The sequence below is a fragment of the Zophobas morio genome, unplaced genomic scaffold, assembly GCF_036711695.1.
Source record: "Zophobas morio isolate AGI-343-1 ecotype UQ-CSIRO unplaced genomic scaffold, CSIRO_AGI_Zmor_V1 ptg000077l, whole genome shotgun sequence".
NCBI classification, from domain to species: domain Eukaryota; kingdom Metazoa; phylum Arthropoda; class Insecta; order Coleoptera; family Tenebrionidae; genus Zophobas; species Zophobas morio.
Genome location: NW_026972182.1, coordinates 22,162 through 43,797, shown reverse-complemented (window position 1 = coordinate 43,797; position 21,636 = coordinate 22,162). Strand labels below are relative to the sequence as shown.

Below are 21,636 nucleotides of genomic sequence, written 5' to 3'. Positions count from 1 at the left end.
CAACTAACAGCTTTATTGTTTTCGAATACAATTAAGGACGGACCAGCTCAGTTCAGTAAAAGAGAGAAAGCAAAAAAATATACAACGAATTATTGTACCGTTCTTTGTGTTTGCCCTACTCTTGTTAAAAATTAAACCTTTACTGATCAGTAAAAGGTATAAAACAAGGTGCTTTTTAAAAATGGAACACCCACACGCGCACACTGAGGATTAAAGCAAAAAGGCTGTTCCGAGTTCACAACAGGGTGATAGCGTGCATACACATTAGCCAAGCTTGCGTTAACGCAACCTCACATTTATGTATATACTTTAAAAATATTTTTACCCCTAACCCATATTATATATTTACAGCCCATTGCGCAGACGGGGATACCGTGCGAGTTGACTTCATCTGTCGGTAATCGATTGGTATGCTGAATGAGCCATCGTAGCTGGCGATAGCATTGGGTCGAAAAACGTTACTCAGAGGTTCAATCTAGAGGACGTTATGTATGGCACTCGTTCCAAATAAACCACGGCGCGCCCGTCATAGCAGCTTTTTTTGTTTCATTTAAAGCGAAGAGACTATGGCCGGTGAGTTGTGGGCCCAAGCAGAAGAAGCGTATATCAGGATCGGTCCGGTGCACAAAGATAAAAGCGTCGTTTGTAGTGCAGCGAGAGATTGAATCAACGCCTTGACCTTCGCCGAGATATATTTTACGTGCGCCGTCACAAGAGCTTATTGTCAATAATGTTCCTAGGTATTTCCCTTGAGGACACTAAAGAATTATCTTATTTTCAAAGGTTAGCGGTGGTATTGGTGTAGTGCGCTTCTTTGTGGTACTGCAGACGCTCGCACAATAGCGCAGGTGACTTTGACGAGGAGTACATCGCTGTCATCCGCATGTAAGGTAATTCGCGTGTTGCGCACAGAAAGTGCAAAAAGTAGAGGTGATAAAAGAGATCCTTGTGGAACTCCGGCTGTTAGTGGTCTTAGAGGTGTGCGCGTATCGCCCACACTATATTAAAGACTCGGTCCTTAAGGTAAGATTTGATGACGTTAAAAAAGAATAGCAAGAAGGGCTATGGTGCGCAAGTTGCGAAGCAACCCTTGTGCCAAACTAAGTCAAATGCTCCTTCGACATCAAAAAAGACGGTACCCATTGCCTCCGGGTGATCCAATTTGTTGAGTGAGGTTGTTGGGTCGTGGTGGATTTTAGTAGAAATCCAAAGTGGAAATCTGGCAAGGCGTGGCTTGCAGCAGCAACTGCTTTCTAGCGGCGCTATGCAGCCTCAGCTACTTTGCGAACGGCTGACAAGAGGTGGATAGGCCTGTACTTGCTTGGCGTAGATGCTGGTCGTGGTGTCTATGGGAGTATCTCAACAGTTACCGTTTTCCAGCGCAATGTGAAGGCGACCAGAGCCATCGTAGAGTTGATGAGGCAGCAAAGGCGTTCTACCGCCATCATTGTGTAATTGCTTCAACCTCGCGTTGGTGATACTGTCGGAGCCAGGTTCTTGTCCTCTCGGTAGAGCGTTAATTATCTTTACGATTTTAACTATGGTGTTCGGCACAAGCTGCTCCTCGGCAATCAGCAAGGAAGTTTAATTCACAAAGCACTTTATCAGCAACTAAATAAGTAGGTGGCACACACTGGGTAGCGAGGTGATTTGCCATCATTTTCCGCCGCAAAATTACCGTCTGGCATAGTAGGTAATGGTAAAAGAGCTCGGTTTTTGTGTTTCCAGTTAAACTTTCAGGAGGAGACGCGGCCGTTACCGTTATCATCCGATATATTAACCTTGCCTGCCACAATCGGTTATGGTGTGCCAACAGCTCTTATGCGGTCTACTAAGCGCTAATTTATCAACGGGGCGTTGTGACATCGTGACCACTCAAATGAGGCGTCACCACTCGCAGATAAAGGCCTTCAATTTATCAGGCAAGCGGTTAGGGCGGAAGTCAACTTTACTTGTTCTCGTGGCGGTGTTGTACGTCAAAGCGCCCTTGAATTCAGCAATCGCGACGTCAAGTGAGTTGAGCGTCCTGAGTAAGTTAAGAGCTGTGAAAAGGTTATATCGAGTATCTCGGAGAATTGAGCCCTCTCCGTAAAGTTCTGTTATATGTCCTTAGTAACTCCTTTCGTCTCCCAAAAAGGGGTTATTCCTTACCCTTGAGAGGGGCTCGTATACATTTACAAATAATATTATCATTTAATTTGTGATGCTCATGTGGTCTTAGCTGCTATCGGCTGTTTTAACTTGATTCCAATACCTCCTTTAATTGCACACTTTCAAAACTTTTAACTATCTTCGTGTTTGGATTATAAATATATGTAATGGTGTCAAATTATGATAAAATGGTACTATTTAATAACTTGCACCAATACTTCGCAAACGTTAAGAGCTACTCAAAGAATTAAAACTTACAGTTTATAAAAAACCTAACTTTTTTTTTTTGATATTTGTACGTATACTAATTTAATAAAGCCCTTAATAAAAATGGAAACCTTTTTTTTTTCACCTTTTGTTCCTTTTTTTTTTTATTTTATTTGTTCTTTGTTTTTTGACTCTATGTATATTTTCATTTTTTTTACTAAAAAATTTGTTAAAAATAATTTTATAAGCATTATAAAAAGTTTCCTCTGCAGACTGAACCGGTTTTTTTTGATTAAGCCCTAAAAGTAAGTGAGTGAAACCTTTCCCACCTTCAGTAAAGATATTCCAATATCATATTCTTGTATACCACGCGTGGGGGTGAATACGTCAATAATTTTATTTGTCACGGTAATCTGGCATAGTCTTCATTTTTATTTTCTAAATCTTAGAAATGTTATTTCTGGGTGTTCTTTTGCATCGTTTTTGGTAAAACTAAAACATAGTGCCCCCTATTTAACAAGTAAATAGGAAGTAAGCAAAATTAAGAACTTTTATTACTTGACTTGCACTGCACCGGAGAGAGCTTTGCCTCAAACAATACTTTACACGCGTGATATCCAAAAAATTTTATTACCATATTTTTAACTAACAGAAATAACTAAAAAAATTATTTCATTAATGATTTTTACTATTAATCAGAAGTACGCCGGCTTACTTTTTTTTTAAACCTTTTTTTTTATACAGGCATTTTATTGATTTATCTCATTATACTAATTGGTCTTTAAGAACTACTTGTACGGAAAAAATAAATATGAAAATATTTGTATAATTTGCTTCTAAGGTTTTTATTTGGGTCACTTAAATTTATTTAACCAAATTTTTTTATAAAACGGACACAATTTTTTTATATTCTGCTACTTTATTAACCGCTTTGTATAACTTTTAAAACATTTTCCTAAATGTTTTATTTTCAACTTTTCTTCTAATTATTTTTAGCTATGAAGAAATTGTTTTACCAAAGAAAAAAAAATTTTTTTTTAATTTTAGTTATTGGTTTTCTCGATTATGTATTATAATTATTATTTCTTCTAATATATATATGTATTTTCCATAATACTAAAAATATATCTTGATAACTATTATTCATCTATTTTATTTATATATTATCATTTACTATTATATAGTATTCATATTTATGTATTATTGTTAGTAACTTGTTAAGCTTAAACGAAAACGTTTTATATCATTAAAATTTTCAGCTTTTTAATTGACTATTTCCTACGTAATTTTTGAAAATTTCTTCATTATTTCCCTTTGTGGAGTCTGCAGATTATTTTGCGAAATTTTTTTTTATTTAACTTTTACTTATGCAAATGGGAGGGTATTAAATAATATTTTTTGTATAATTGTATATAATATATCTAACTATATTGAGTGTAACTATTTTGAAGAAAATAATTATTACAATATATTGTTTGGGAAATTTTTCTTTGTTAAACGAGAATAGAACTAAAAAAGGTGCCTGTTGGATGTTATAGTTTATGTATTATTTTTCTGGGGAAAAGCTCCTACAAAAAATGAATCATGGCTGGCACTAAGAAATTTGAAGGTTTTAAAAATGGTGAAAAATAGCTAAAAAACCGCCAAAAAATTTTTGTATAGAAAAAAAAATATATATAATACTAGAAATATAATATTGCCAGTTTTTTAAGTAATATTATTATAAACTTTTTTTTATAACTAAAGCATATAAATGTTGTTACTTTTATTATTCTATAATTATATTATAGTAAACTTTTTTAAGCTTGAAAAATTATTTAATATTTACTATTACCAAGTTATTATTATTTATGTATATCAATAACTTATTATTATTGTAATATATAAAGTGTATAAAAATATTATTATATATATTATTTAAGAGTTAACTTTTTTCTATATAAAGAAGATAATAATTACATAAATATTATTACCAATTTTTATTATATAACTATAATAAAAACTTTTACTATTATAATAAATAAAGCCATATAAATTATTAATATTATTTTAATATATATTATAGTAATTAACTTTTAATAATACAAAAACATATTATTGTTTATATTATTGATTTAAATAATATATTTATAATAAAAACTTTTATAGCATATATATTACTATTATCATCATTACTATTATTATTATTATATATAGTAATTAACATTTAATATGTTCAATATTAGTAATCTTTATTAAATATTTAATAAAAAATTTTAATATTATAATAAATAAAGCATATAAATTATTATTATTTTTATTATATATATAATATAGTAACTTTTATTAATACAAAAAACTTAATACTTTTACTAAATTTTTAATTATATATTTTTTAAAAATTTTTATAAAATAATAATAAATAAAGAAATATAAAAAAAGTTATTTATTGATATTTTTATTATTAAAAAGTTTCAAAAAGAGACTTCTTGTGCTGGAAAGTAAAAAAGTTTGTTTCTTCAATTCTTCTACTTCATTCGCCGGAACAGCAGCAGTAAAGTCCCTTGTGCAAATATTTTCTGTAGAATAGTAATAATAGTAAAGTAAATAAAATAATTATAATAATAACATTTGTATAACTTTAATAAAAAAATGTAGATAATAAATTTTGGTAATTAAATTATTTTCATTACAAAAACTACTAAAAATTTTAAATATATAATATTTTTGTAGTACAGATTATAAATATCATATTATTATATATAATTAAGAGCAATTATAAGAAAATATTCTTATTATAAATATTATACAGCAAACAGAAAAAAGTAACAATAATAATAATAAAGTTTTACTGATTTTCAAAAACTTTTTGTATTTTTTTATATTTATATAAACTATTTCATTATTTTTCCTTTCAAAAATAAGTTCGGGACCAACCGGAGTGTCGGTTAAAAGGAGGTCGCTTCTAAGGAAAAGAAGTTGTTAAAGTATAAGGAATGATAATAATAATAATAGTAGTAGTGATAATAATATAAAACTTTGATAGATAAGAAATTCAAAACTTAAGAAAATAATAATATATAGTAATGAAAGTTTAATAAAGTATAACTAAATATGTATTTAAACATAAAAAAGAAATTTATAAAGTGTGGAGTTTTTTAAAAAAATATAAAAATAATAAATATTTAAAAGTTTTAATTTTTTAAGAAAATATTTAATAGACAATAAAAAATTAAAACTATTAAAAAAAAATTATAAATATTAAAAAGTTTTACTTTTTTTTAATAAATATTCATAAAATATATTAAAAAAATATGATAAAAGTTTAAAGTTTATCCTATAATATAATTAAAAATATAAATAAACATAATATTATAAAGTTTTGATATTTTTTTTAGAAAAAAAAATAATTTTAATAAAAAATATATTAAAAAAAGCTTTAAGCTTTTATAAAAGAAAACTTTATAATATTTATAAAAAAATAAAAAAAATAATAATTTAACAAAAGTTAAAAGATTTTCATAAAATATAATTTAAAAATACTATAAAATTTTAATTTTTTTTAAAATTATAAACCAATAATAATAGATACTAAAGTTTTACGTTTTTGTAAATGTTAATAATAAATATCAATAAAAAACATAAAAATATCCAAAATTTTCAAAAAGTTTAAAAGTTTTTTATATAAATAACATCAAAATATTATTATAAAAAATTCATGAAATATATAAATATTACTAAAAAATAAATAAAAACTATAAATACTATAAAGTTTTTTTTATAAATATTAATAAAATATATCTGAAAAAATCGATATAAGTAAAGTTTAAAGTTTTCTAATAAATATAAATAATGATATAAATATATATAAAAAATATATAAAGTCAATTTTTTTTTAGAAAATATAATTATAACAAAAATTGGAAACTTTTAATATTTCTTATATAAATGTTCATAATATAATTAAATAAATTATAAAAAAAGTTTAGAGTTTATTATTTAAATACAATTAATATATAAAGATTTAACGGTATTTTAAAAAATATTAAAAAAGTTAATATTAGAAAGTTTTCAGTTTCTTACAAAAGTAAATTATTTGATATTATAAAAAAAAAATTAATAATTTAATAAAAGTTGAGATTTTTCATAAAAAAGTAACAAAAATAATATAATAATTATAAATACTGTAAAGTTTTGAGTTTTGATAAAAGTAAATTATAGTATACTATAAAAAAATAAACTTATCAATAATATAATAAAAATTTAAAGTTTTTTTTTTTTCAATAAGTATTTTGAGAAATAGTAAATTATAATAATAATAAAACTATAAAAGTTTTCGGTTTTAAAATTTTTTTTAAAAATAATAAAACGATTTAAAAAAAAATTTACACAAAAAGTTTTAATAAATTATTCTTCAGTTTTTTAAAAAATATTTTACGAAATATTAACAAAAATTAAAAGAAGTTAATAAAAAAGTTTAATAGAATTTTTAAAAAATTAATATTAATATTAAAAAAAAAAATTATTATTATAATAAAAAAGTAATTTTTTTTAAAAATTTTCATAAAATATAATTAAAAGTTGAAGTTTTTTAATATTTTATTAATATTTTTAAAAATTTGTTAAGAATAAAATTTCAGTTTTTTAAAGAATAATTTGTAAAATGTTTAAAATAATAATGTTATTATTAAAGTTTTTAGTTTTATTAAAAAAATTTTATAAGATATTAAACAAAAAAAATAAAAATAATAATATAAAAAGTAGAAAAGTTTTTTATAAGTATTTTATAAATATATAAAGAAAATTAATAAAAAATAAAAGTTTTCAGCTTTTTTAAATTTTCCAAATACTTTTTAAAAAATAAAAAAAAAGTATTTTATAAATATTTAAAAAAAAATTTTAAGATAATAGAAGAATATAAAATTTTCAATTTTTTAAAAATTATTTCATAAAATGTCATTCAAAAAAATTATAATTTAAAACGTATTTAGTTTTTTTTAAAGAAATTGTCAAAATTATTTAATATTTTATATAAATCATTATAAAAAAGTTTTCAGTTTATTAAAAAGTTTTTCACAGTACTTTATTTAAAAAAATTAATTATATCAAAAGTTTATATAATTTTTTTTTAAAGTATTTTAAAAATATTCATAAAATATTACTTAAAAAATTAAAAAAAAATAATTATAAAAAGTTTATTAAAATTATATATATTTTTTCTTTAGATATAATAAAAATAATATTAATAATAAAAAGTTTTTAAGTTTTACATTAAAGTATTTTATAAATATTTAAATAAATATAAAAATAATAAAGTTTGTAATTTTTAAACCAAATTTTCTTAATATTAATTAAAAAAATAAAAATTATAATATAAGTTTAATAGTTTTTATAAATAGTTAGAAAAAAATAAAAATTTTCTGTTATTAAAAAATTTCATAATATATTAAAAATAAGAATAATAATAAAAGTGGAAATATTTTTTTTGTAAATATTTAAAAAAAAAACAAAAAAATAATTTATAGTATATTATAGAATAATATAAAAAAGTAATGAAAAATTATAAAGAAGTTAAAAAGAAATTTTAAACGTTTTATCAAAGTAATTCAACAATAATTTAAGTAAAATAATTATAATAAAAAAAAAGTTTTCCAGTTTTCTAAAAAATAATTTATAAAATATTTTTTAAAAAATAAAAATAAATATAGAAGTTCAAAAGTTTTTTATAAGATTTTCATTGATAACATAACAAAAATAATAATATAATAAAAGTTTTTAGCATTTAAAAATTTTTTTATAAAATATTTAAAATATTAAAATTTCAATAAAAAGTAAAAAAGTTTTTTTTATTACATTATAATATATTCTATAAATTTCATAAATAGAAAATATGAAAAATATATAAAAACTTTAAATTCCAAAAATAATTGTTAAAATATTATTAAAAGTAATCAAAATCATTTCTCTTAAATATTAATAAAATATTATGAATAGGTATAAATAAAAATAATAATCACTAAGAAGTTTTAAATATTTTGAAAATTTTATAAAATTTATATAATAAAAAAAATTAAAATTACAACGGAAAAGTTTTTAGTTTTTTGTAGGATATTCTAAATTTTATCATTATATAAAAAGTTTTAAATTTTCTTCAAAAATGTTTAAAAATTTATAAAGCATATAAAAAATAAAAATATAACTATATTTCAGAAGTTTTTCATTTTTTTTACAATTACGTTTATATATTTTTTTCAATATATAAAAAAATATAATGATTTAAAATTATACAAGTTTTTTAATTTTCTATATTATAATTTTAAGAGTTATTATATATTAGAAGTAAAAATAAAAAATTATTAAATTTTTTTGGTTTTCTAAAAATACACTTTAAAACATTTAATATTGAATAATAAAAATGAAAATTTAAAATTATAAAAGTATTTTATTTTTTTTTTAAAATACTATTTAATATATATAAGAAGTAAATATAATAATTTAAAATTATAAAGATATAATTTTCTTTAAAAAATATTTTATAATTTTATTAAAAAGTAAAAATAATTAATAAAAATTATTAAAGTTTTTTAGTTTTCCTTTAAAATAATTTTGTAAAAATTATTATATGTTATTTTTCTTAATAAATATTCAAATTTTTATTATATATTATAAAACAACAAAAAAATAAGGATATAAAAGTTTTTTTTCTTTTAAATAATTCCAACCCAAGTTATTAAATATATACAATAATAATAATAAGAATATAAAAGTTTTGTTTTATTAAGTATATGAATAACAAAATGATTATATAATATAAAAGTTTTTAAGTTTCCTTTATATATTTTATAGTTTTATTTATTATTTCAAAAAATAATTAATAAATTAATTAAAAATTTTTTAGTTTTTGAAAATATTTTATAATTTTATTAAGCATTTTTAGCGTAAAATAAAAATATAATATAAATGTTTTCAAGTTTTCTCTAAATATCATTTAAATTTCACTTAATAGTTAAAAAAATAAACTATAAAATATAATTCAAAAAGTTTTTTATTTTTAATAAAAAATATTCAAAAAAGATTATATATAAAAAAAATATAAAAAAGTAAATAATATTCTTTAAAAGAGCTATAAATAATAATAAGTCTATAAAAATAAATCTTTTATAATTTTAAAAAATTGTTCTTTAAAAAGAAATTTACTAATAAAAATATTAAAATTGTTATAAAAATAAAATTCTACTATATAAATTCTCAAGAAAAATAATTTTTTCTAATATTTACAATAATAATAATAACAAAATATTAAAAAATTTAATATTAACTAAATCGAAAAGTTTTAATAATAAAATTTTTGAAAAACACAATTTTTTTATATATATTTTGAAAAATAATAAAAAGAATTAAATGGTATTGATAATAAAATTCCCAAGTAAATAAATATTATGTAATTATAGTAACTTTATTAAAATGTTTTTTCAAGTAATTTATATATAAATAATTATAATATCAAAAGTTTTAATAAATTACTTTTTATTATAAATATTTAAAGAAAAAAATTTTGTTATTTGAAAATTAATTTAATTTTACTTCAAAATATATTAATATAAAAATAAAATTGTTACAGAATATAAATTTCTAATTAATGAAATACTCAGGAGAAAAAAAAATTATTTTTAAATTTTATAAAAATAATAAATTATTAATAAAATGTTGAATTGTACCAAACAAAATTTTAGAATATTAAGTTATCGAGTAAATATAATATTTGAAATATTATAAAATATTCAAATTATTCAAACTTAAGTTTTAATAAAAAAATTATCATTAATTAAAAATTTATATAATAGTAAAAATAATAAAATATTTTTTTTTTAATTTTTTTTTATAAATAATATTGAAATTTCTTTTAAATAATATTACAAATAATAATAATTTTATATTTTTTATAATAAAGATATAATATTCCTAAAAGAGAAATACCAATAATTATAAAATAATAAAATTTTCATAAATGTAATATATAATATTAAAAAAACTTATAATGTAAAAATAATAAAATCGTTATAAAAATAATTTACAAGCAATTTTATTTATAATCTTTAATATAACAATAAAATTTTCTTTCAAAAAGTTTAATAATTACAAATAATAAAAATGTTATGAAAAAAACTTTTAGAAAATTTATTTTTAATATTTTAAAAATTAAATAATAAAATTGTTATGAAAATAATTTTCAATATAAAAATTCTGTTTATATTTTCTCTAAAAAAAATAAAATATTCTTAAAAAAATTATAAATAATTAAAAAATAATAAAACTGTTATTAAAAATTTATCAATAAATATTTTAATACTTTTTAAAATAATAAAATATTCCTTTTAAAAAATATTATTTAATATAAATAAAAATAAAAAAATATAAAAGAAAGAAGTAAAATGAAAACTATTGATTATATATATAAAAAAATGATAATTATTTTTATTCAATAATAAATATATAAAACCTACAAACATTTATTATAAAATATATATAAACGCATTTTTTTAAATAGCAAAAAAAATTAAATAAAAACTATAAATATTCGTTATAAAAAAATAATAAAAATAAAAATCTATAATAAAAAGTTATTTAAATTATATAAATTAATATAAAAACTACGAACATTTATAAAAATAATAATAAATAAAAGAAAAGAAAAAGTTATTTATTATAATATAAAAAAATTATTAATGAAATAATAAAGTAAAATGTTATTTATTATAAGTAAAACCATAAAAATAATATAAAAATATGATAAAAAATTTATTATAAATAAATTAATACAAAAATAAAATTATTATAATCAAAAAATAAATTAAAAAGTTTATATTAAAAAGAAACCAATAAAAATAAGAAAATACAAAAACAAAACAAAAAGTTATTTATTATATATAAATTAATATAAAAATAAAAATTTTTAAACTAAAACAATAAAGTAAAAAGTTATTAATTATAAGAAAACCAATAAAATAATAGAAATATAAACGTATAATAAAAGTCATTTATGATATAAAAATTATTTAAAAAAAAATAAAATATTTTTCATTATATATAAACCAATAAAATAATAAACAATAATAAAAAATAAAATAAAATATAATTTATTATATATTAATAAAAATAATTTATCTGTTAATTAATAAGAAAAAAACCGATTAATATTAAAAAATAAAGTGAATAAATAATATAAAAACTTTTTATTACAAATTAAACAAATAAAATATAGTAAATAATAAAAATTTATTTAAAGTACATAAATTAGTACAAAAATAAAAATTATTAGATTTTAATAAGATAAAAAATTATTTATTTAAAATAAGTCTATAAAATAATAAATAATAATAAAAATAAATCAAAAAGTTATAAACTATAAAATAATTATTTTATTATTTATTATAAACAAATCAATAAATACTAAAAAATAAATTAAAAATCATAATAAAAATCTGTTTATTACAAATAAACATAAAAAGTTACTATGTTTATTTACCGTAAATAAAACAATAAAAAATAAAAATAAATAAATAAAGGTGCCTGTTATTATCATATAAGGAGATAACATCAAAAAGGTGAAAATAACGAGGGAAAGCTTCACTAAAAAGCCGATGCGAAGTCACCTGGTCCTCTATAGGCACCTAAGAAACAAGCTAGAACCCAAAATATATTAAGCTACCAAAAATGTAAAAGGGTACCCCACGTCCAGTAACGAATCTCCGGACCAATCCGCGGGTGAGCGCTATAGAAACGCTGCTGGTCACCCCAATAAGCTAAAATATAATAATAGTAATAATAATAATAATAATGAATAATAATAATCAGCAATACATCGATACAATATGGCCTTAAAGGTTTTTCGCAAGCACTTTCAATATCCCAATATTTTTCTTTTAAAAAGTTAGTGCCATTTTTGTTGCTGTTCAATAAGTACCCTGGACCTAATATTGGTATATAATAATAATAATATTAATATTTTAATAATAAAATACACCTCTTTTATATATATGCTTGTTATCTCTGAGCATTTCGATTGTTTGCGAGACGTAAGGAGCCCACGAAAGCGTCCCGTCGAATATAATATGGCGTCTTTTTTTTAAAGCTGGAAAAAATTTTATTATAACAAACACTAATAATTCCTCCTTCGATAAATAATTCTGTACCAATTGTTTAAACGTTTAAAAATATTACAAAAGATAATGTAAAATGCTTTTAGAATGGACGCCTCGTTGTAAGCTAATTAATTTTATAACCGCCAACCGCTTCTTTTTTTGTAAAAATAACGCATCAATTGTTAAACGTTTATAAGAAAAAGTTCAATTATATAACGCGATTTCAGCGAGCCTTTTTATTTAAATTTTCTTTGTAAAAATAATAACGTCAATCATTGGAGCAGAAAAATAAAACATATTTTCGATTGGTTTATTGGCAGAAAGCACGTGTTTGGTACAAGTCACATATGCTACAGTCATGCAAATAAAAAGTGATAACGTAATTATTATACATAAACTCTAAGAGTAATGGTTAAAATACATAGATAAGGCTCCAATCATCAAGCATATAAAGCATGTGAAAATTAAATTTAAAATATTTAGGTATATTCATGCTTTCTTAATACGTTTACATTAAGTTTTATTGTTATAAATAAAATTAGAGGAATTTGGAATTTTTAGATTTGAAATTATGGAATAATGAAAATTAAGAAATTTTATAAAAAACGTTAAATAAATTGAGGAAAATAAAACTTTTTAAAAATTAATTGATAGTAAACTATAGAATTTTTCCGACTTTAGTATTATTAGCAAATAACATTTTTTTAGACTTGTAAATTGTTTATATATTAAATAAATAACATTATTTACATTATATATAAAAAAATTACGTAGCTATAAACATTCTCTAAGAAAACATTCTATTACCAATAACTTTTATAAAACCCACAAAGTCTATAAGATAATGGAGGGTACACGCCGAAGCCCACTAACAAAAAAAAAAATAGTACTACTAATTTTTTATAAAATTATATAATTATAAATATATTTATACGCGGAGAAGCGCGATTAAAAAAGCAAGAAAACTTATATATATATATAACTATATACATTCTGAACCTTTTTAAAGTTAAAAACTTCCCCAGAAGTATGTTAATTCGTTAAAAAAATATTTAAATTATAATAAACATTTTTTCTTTATTTAATTATGATTTATATATTGATTTATAAAAGTGTTTCTAAGTCATCTTTGTTTTCTCAACCTGTTAAAAAAAGCTCCTCAGAAGCTTTAACGGAATAGGAATGCACAAGTTCACTGGCATATTCGCTAACCTTTCATTGGTTTATAGATTTTTACTATTATTTTTTTATTAAAAAATTAAACAAACTTCTTCCTTCAAAGCTTGAAAAACAGGATCAACAGCTTTTATTCGATCGGCGTTAATAAAAACAACACAGTTATTATGCTTTTCCCACCTAAACCAAAGTCAAGTGAGTTCACGCGTCTACAGCATTTATTGAAGGAAAAACTTACCAATCCGTTTCCGTTACTTTACCAGCAATTGAACTTTTGCCTGAAGTTTGAATAAAAAACGTGGTTGAAAGTAAACCGTTGATTAGCTCCTTACCGCTAGCCATACCGCCTCCCATAAATATTATTCGGGGCTGGTCGGGCAGATCGCACGTGTCATAGTTAGCCAAGTCACATGTACTTGCCCCTACGTAGCCTATAATAATAATAGTAATGACTATAATTGCTGTAATTATTATTAATAATAAATAATAAATAATACTGATAAATAATACTGTGGTAATAATAATAATAATAAGAAACCTAACGCTCTCAGCTTTTCAATAAGCGTCGCAAACTCGCGTTTAGCCGTCAATTCCTTTGTAAGTGATTTCTCGCGAACAAGCGCGACAGCTCTTCTCCAAAGTTTAATTGGTGGAGAGCATACCAATTTTTAATAATTTAAAATTTAAAAAGTAATTTAGGGGTAACATAAATATTAAAAAAAGATGGAAATATATGTACAAGCTATTGAATTACTTCATGCTTTAAATCATAGAATCCTAGAAAAAAATTTGAAAAAATTAAATCTATAAATTACAAAGGCTTATTATATACATCTCTTTTAAAACTAGTAAAAACATCAATTTAAAGTTGACCTAGTATTAAAATTACACACTTTATTACTTTTAACTTAAATTAATGAAAAAGATTATTAACTTAATTTTTCTGTTTGTTCAGAAGCGGTTGACTCGGGATCTGAAACGCAAGTTTTCACAAACTGCTATACTTATAAGATATAATACTTTAAACGTTTATAATAATAAACTCTTAAAAGTATAATAAAAACATCTTATGCAAGAAAAACAGCCTTACTTTTATACAAAAAATAACTTTTATAGTAAATTTATTAAAAAAAAGTTATTTTTAAGTAAAAAATTTCACTTGCTTTCTAAAACAAAACTTTAAATTTATTATTATAAAAAAAATTCAAATTTTTTAACAATAACTTTACTTTTAAAATCTATAATAATCTATTATAACTTATAAGTTACTAAATAAATAAGACTTTTATTATAAAAGAAATTTAAAAAATTTTTTTTAATATATTTTTATAAAAAAAAATTTCTCTAAAAAATACGATAAGTTATACCTTATTATAAAAGACCAATAAAATTTTGCTTTCAAATTTTACTTTATTATTAAACGTTTTACTTCTATACTTTCAAATTTATTTTAAGTTTATTATTAATTTCAACCTCTTGCTAGGTAAGCGGCTTAACTTTTATATAAAATTATAATTTTATAGTACTCCTATCAACAAAAAAAATTCCAAAACAATTTTAAAAACAAAACTTAAATAGTATTTTTATTGTAAAATAGTTTTAACCCACACTTTTCTTTCAAACTATTAAAAGCTATAGTAGCTTATGAGTAAAAAAGTATGTTATAGATAAGCAGCTTTCACTAGATATACAAAAGAACTTTTATAGTATTTCTTTTAAACAAAAAGTTTATTATAATCTCATTTAAATTTAAAAACAAACTATTTTTTGTTAAATTTTTTAACTTAAATATTTTGGAATATTTTTTTATGCTATAAAACATACTCACCTTGTGCAGATCACGAATATGTTTGTTTAGTTGCTCAAAAGATGTATAGTCATTCCAAAAAAATGAACAGTATATATTAAAAGAACACTTAATGATGACCGTAAAAAGAAAAATGAATTGTCCGATCTATTAAAAAATATAGCCATAAAGAGAATAGTCACGTTGATAGCAGTAATAACTTTTTTAATAGGTTTCTCTTTTAATCCAACGAGCAACTTTTCTAGTTTAATCATGTTATAGTTAATGAAATCCTTAACTTCATAATTAGATTCATCTTGGATTTTATGTTTTTCTTGAGTAGCAGAAGATAACTTATTATTACTTAAATTACCGCTAAAGTCCTTATAAGTTTGGTAGTAAATGTTAGCCGTCTTTAAGTCCGTGCTCCTTTTATTAACTTCATTCTCTTTTAAAATTTTTCCGCAAGAATTTATAACATATTTTAGAATATAAATGGAATGCACATTTCCTTTGCAAAGTAATTGATTGTCAGGCTTTAACTTTTTCTAAAATATAAAGGCAAAGCTTTAACTGGAATAAAACTAAAAACAATAATATTTATATATTAATAACCCATTGCTTTGAAAATATATTATAACGTAATAATGGGCAAAATAATAATTTTTCCTGAAAAAGTTGATAATCGAAACGACAATGATCCCAAAAATGAATTACTTCCGCCAAACTTTGGGAAAATAAAAGATGAAGGCGATAAATGTAAGCCGTACCTCAAAAAAAAAGATTAATTTATAAATATCGTTTTTTATAACAGTTAGTACTAATGCGCTCAATTAAATCTAACAAGAAATCGTTCTTAACCAAGAAGAGCTGGTCATATAAGTATTCTCCTAATAATAATTAGTAACACTTTTACAAATTAGAAGTATATGCACAAAATATACAAACCGAAACTTTGATTCAATAGCATTTTAACCTTCAATGTACGTATTAAAGTAACGAACACTTGTGAGAAAAGTGAAAAGTGTACAATTTTTAACGTGAAGGAAAAAATTCTACTTAATAATTATAGTAATCTTTTGAGTTGTCCAAAGTAGCTTCACTCAAAGTTTTAAGGTTTTAATTTTTTTCAACTTCTTAAGCTGTTTAAGGGCCTTTTCAGGTAGAGTTTGCAGTTTTCAATTGTTAGCTATGTGCGCTTTAACTTAATTGGCTCTAATGGTTCATAAATAAACGTTTTAATAAAATTTAGATTTAAAGAATGGTTGTACATACTATTTAAAAAACCATTAACATTAAATATAAACATATTAATATTCGCGCAAGCAGCGTCTAAAAACCATTAAATTAAATATTCACTTGAGATTAAAAAAATCTTTCGGGTGTAGCGCAAGTAATCTAATAAAGGGTTCTACTCCTACCTTCCTTTTATTATATAATATTTTAGGTTCTTTTGTAAAAATGTAAGAACGACGCGAAGTTGGAGTTCAGGAGAAGAATTGAATTAGCTGCCACACCGGATAATTGTGTTTTCGCGGCAGACATGGATTTACAAGAGTTGAACTGTTCAGAAGAAGAAGCTAAAGCACCACTTTCACTTAAAACACAAAATTTAGTGGCTTTTAAAGAAGAAGAAAAAAAAGACATACCTGGACAAGAAAATTGAAGCTTAAAAAATGGCAATGAAAGTTAAGCCTATGAGCAAACCTAGAAGTTCTAAAGAAATAGTGGCCCCAATGTTGACGCTAGGATTTACGCCTAGACATAAAATTTTTAAAAATAAAACGATTTATTATAAAAGTAGTGCAGCAGTAAGCAATTTGATGATCGAGGACATATGTATAATAGCTGAATTATAGTAGTAATAGCAATTACAAAAAAAAATTTTAACTTATTATAGCACTAGCTATAATAAGACCAATTTTACAGTAATACTGTTTATAATAATAGTAACAGAGTTGGTGAAGGTGATGGAGATTGTATTACATAAATAATAACTAAATAAAAATAATTGTTCAAAGAATAGTACATGCCAAGCTATTTAATAGTTCAGATTAACTAGAGAGAAATAGTTATTCAAATGTTGACATGAGACCTCAAGGCCATTCCAGGTGGGAAAACGCCAACATATATGTAGTTCATAAGAAAGAGCAAGAATGCGAGATGAACGGGTGGTGAAATAAATGGGGTTAAATGCAAAGTCTTGTTAGATTTTAGCTCCAGTTTTAATTTTAATTTTAAAAATCCCTATTTGGAGGGGGCCTGTGCTTCCTTAGGTGTCGTGACGGTTAATTTGTCATTTAGTGGTGTTTTTGAACTGTTACGTTGAACTTTGTGGTTCATTTCACTAGGAGGAGGACTGAACATATTACTTGGAAATAATCATTTTGAGATTTTGTTTCGATTAACGAGTCTTAATTTTACGAATCGTAATGATAAAAATTTTGAGGGATAAAGCAAGGAAACGATTGTTTTCATTTAAAGGGCAGAGCTCATCTAGTGCTCGTTGACGGGCAAATGACTCAGAAGATGTAGAACGAGAGCTAATGAGCTGGAGATGGGAAAGAAATAAAGTAAAAGATATTAAAATTTTGGCTTAAAGGAAACACAATCCAAAGCGGAATGCTGAAGTTAAAAGTTTTATGAAATTGGCGCCGTAACATGTTAAATAGTTAAGAGTAAGGTTAGGGTTAGAAATACCTATAGTGTTTTAGAGACTGAAGAAACTACCACTTGTTGTATTAAAAAAATTCAAACTATCTTTTTTTTTTTCAAAAAAAATAAAAAATTAATGTTACGGATATATTTTTTAAAAAAAAATTCCCTGAGCGTTCGGTTTTAATGCGAAGTTAAGGATAAGACAAAGATCAAGGTCATCATGCAGAAGTGCGAGAAACCATCAAAACGGGATATTTAGAGGAAACAGCCAAATTTAAGTTGTGGTGGAAAAGCCAAATTAAAGGTGCTAACCCAGAAAAATTCAGAAGAGCAGAAAAAATATATAAAAATGTGTGCTGCCATATGTGTAGTGGAAAGATATCAGGCACCGCATGAGAGAAAAATTAATTTCGCTAAGGTAAAAAGATATTTAGCACTTTAGATAATTGCAAACGTTTTTTTTAAAAGAGAGATATAACCAGCTTAAAAAAAATATTTTACATTTCCTATGCCACAGGGTAGAAGGGTGTAATATACTGTGCTATCTTTTGGTTATGTGAGTGCACCTTTCAAACACCAAAAAAGTATGAATTTCTATCGGCTGACTTAATAAATACACATGTTTACGTTGACGATTGTTTAGTGGCTAGCAAATACCAAAGTAGAACACTATGGAAGGATGTGCGATCTAACTAAAAGATATGAAAAAGTTAATAATAAAATTAGACTTAAAAAGTTTTGTTTTACGAGATCTTTAGTTAAATGGTTAGGAAGAGAACTCACAAATACAGGTATAAGAATGGGTAAAAATAAAGTACAAGTGGTTAGTTTTATGCCGTGACCGAAAAAATAAGGAAGAGTCGATAACTTTTATTCATGCAATGATTTCTTTTCCTGCAATCCCATCGTAACTGAATTTCTTTGAAAAACTTGCTAAAAAAGGCTAAATTTAACTGGAATAGCTATCCAAAGACTGTGTGAAACACCATATCTCGGCTTTCGAAAAGTAGGTTGTGCTTAAGATAAGTAAACAGTGGTTGCGAGTAAATTTCACAACCGGATAAAAGCGATGTCGATATGGGGTGTTTTATTTCAAAGATATGATGGACAATTGCATTACATAGCGTTTCTCCGACTAAGTTATACTATGCACAGAAAAAGTATAGTGTCACCGACGCAAAAACAAAACTTACGGGCTACATTTAACTTACTAGCAATTCCTTAGTTATAAAAACTGACCATAAAGGCCTTCTTACAGTGAGAGGCAAGAAAATTTTATTAAACTTATATGAGTAATATTTACTGGGTTCTAAATTTATTCTGGGAAAAAACAATTTATATTGCCGATTTGGTATCTCTCTTACCCGCTGAGGAGGCCCTGCCAAAAGGATATACAGTTTGCAGAAGTGCTACGGATGAACTTATAATTGATAATATTTAACAGTTAAGAAATATACAACAAATGTAATTTATTAAAAGTTAAGAAATATACAACAAATGTAATTTATTAAAGAAAAAATAGTTACGACCAGTATTAATCGATAGAAGTCACAAAAAGCTAATAAATAAAATTGTTGATGGTTGCCAAAGATTTAAAACAGAAGGCGTAAGCTTTGTAACTAAGTCTATTATTAACTAATGGTTATGCCTAGATCCAAAGAGAGTCATGACAGATTTTGGATTATAGTTGATAGATGCACTCGTTATGTTTGGGCCCAAGCATTACAAAAAGTAAGAAAAATAGGGTTTAAAGAAATTTTTAGATGACATTTACCAAATCGGATAAGTTTACATCGTCAATAATGTAAAGATCAATAGCATTTTTTTAACAGGTACGGAATTAAGGAGCATTGCAATACTACCGATACCATCAGTCTAACGGTCTGTGTAAATGGAAAATTCAAACTATTAAAAAAGCTTTATCGAAATCTAGGGGGGGAAGAAAACTAGAATGGATTACTTTATAGAGGAGTAGATCTATAGGCTCCACAGAATTCCTAAGGTGTTCAATGTCAGTCAGTGTTCACGATGTTTTAATGAGAATTTTTAAACGAGTAATCAAATTCTCAGAGATTTCCACAAAGATGCTCTGATATTTTTGATAACATTAAGTTAAGAGAACTGGGAAGAAAAACAAAAGCAGCTTGAATAGGTTATGAAAAGGCAATACGGGCGATTATGTATACATCGAATTTCCGGAAAGCAGATTAAAAGTTGAAAATTAAAAAGGTTCGTTATATTGTTGAATATTTTGAATGATATAATTCTAAAGTTGATATATACATGAAATTGTTGCTGGGACAGTAAAATAAGGTTAAAAAAAAAGAGATAACGGACCAAAACCATGTTCGAGCTCTGGATCGCCTGGGTTCTAAAATGTACGTTAATGTACTCTTTAAAAATAAAGTGATAGGTGAAAAGGAGAAGAGTTTTATTAAAAAAATATTTGTGTGACTTCAAAAGGTAGAAATGGGTTAGGTAGAGTGGCAGTAGTATGAAAGGGTGGATATATTTAGAAAAAAAGAGCCAACCTTAGCCCATTTTTAATACCAACCGAGGATATTAATATACCAGAAGTACTAGGGGAAAAAACTTTTGATTTTATAAAATCTAATATACTAGCAGCTTGCAAATTGCTATACAATACGAGTTATAGAGAGCAACTGTAACACAAACTATCACAAGATTGTTTTTGATAGTTCGAATAGTTCGTTCTAGTAACTTTGGAAGGTGTTAGAGGTGCGTTTTAACTAAGTTAATTCTAACGGTAAATTACGGATCAGTACGCGTTAAATTATAAGTTAGATTTGGAAATTGCGTATATATTTTATGTGGGAAAACAATGTCCAATTATAAACCTGTTGAAAAGCGTGTGTGTGTGCAAGCAGCGGATATAACCATTGAGTAACGTACTTGCTTAAGATATTGAAATTTTCCGGGGGTAGTGCGAAGAAATTTAACCCTTTAACTCCTTATAGTTACTAGTTACTATGTTTACCACTTGTAGCCTAGATTTAATTTGCCAGCGTGGGTCTACGGAAATTGACCCTAAACGACAGGCTCGGACTCTGAAACAATCTCTAGTAAGTTTAATTACCATGTTCTAACGGATTAGGCACCTACCAACAAAACATAAAAAAATGGTAGCCATTGAACGTAAAAAAAACAAATCTATTTATACTCCGGAGTTTAGCCCCTTAACCAAACTGTTATCCATCTTTAATGATTGCACTAGCGGTTCTGGAACAGAGCAAAAGTACTACCTTTCTTCACTCATTACGCAGTACTTGCTTCAATGGTATTCAGCTGGACTTACTAACTTGGATCGAAGTAGTTTCTAATATAACTTAACATGTGTCACCAAGCTTTCACACCCATTCTTAAAGTTGATAACTTGTAATCTTTGATTAGGGTAAAGTTTGGAAACCCTAATTTAGTGAGACCCGATAAAATCCTCTTTAGCTAATGTCGTCACCGTAATATGAACTTGTTGACAACTTTTGACGATTGTTATCCATCCGAGGTGTAGCTGACTTA

The 21,636-nt window shown here is 23.7% G+C and overlaps 1 protein-coding gene across 1 annotated transcript; it reads right to left on the bottom strand.

The window, feature by feature from the left end:
• Positions 1-1,736: 1,736 nt before the first annotated feature.
• Positions 1,737-17,526, bottom strand: LOC135143904 (uncharacterized). Its single transcript, XM_064075813.1, has 24 exons — positions 17,471-17,526; positions 17,091-17,199; positions 16,959-17,038; positions 16,501-16,656; positions 16,390-16,446; positions 16,263-16,331; positions 16,159-16,211; positions 15,815-15,989; positions 15,663-15,757; positions 15,484-15,609; positions 14,590-14,653; positions 14,194-14,432; positions 13,988-14,086; positions 13,894-13,933; positions 13,748-13,835; positions 13,622-13,691; positions 12,362-12,469; positions 12,199-12,308; positions 12,066-12,140; positions 11,908-12,008; positions 5,190-5,302; positions 4,824-4,916; positions 1,953-2,042; positions 1,737-1,786 (listed from the first exon to the last, which is right to left on the bottom strand). Exons 13-24 carry the CDS (start codon positions 14,007-14,009, stop codon positions 1,737-1,739), a joined length of 960 nt encoding a protein of 319 aa, XP_063931883.1. The 5' UTR covers positions 14,010-14,086; positions 14,194-14,432; positions 14,590-14,653; positions 15,484-15,609; positions 15,663-15,757; positions 15,815-15,989; positions 16,159-16,211; positions 16,263-16,331; positions 16,390-16,446; positions 16,501-16,656; positions 16,959-17,038; positions 17,091-17,199; positions 17,471-17,526.
• Positions 17,527-21,636: the final 4,110 nt, after the last annotated feature.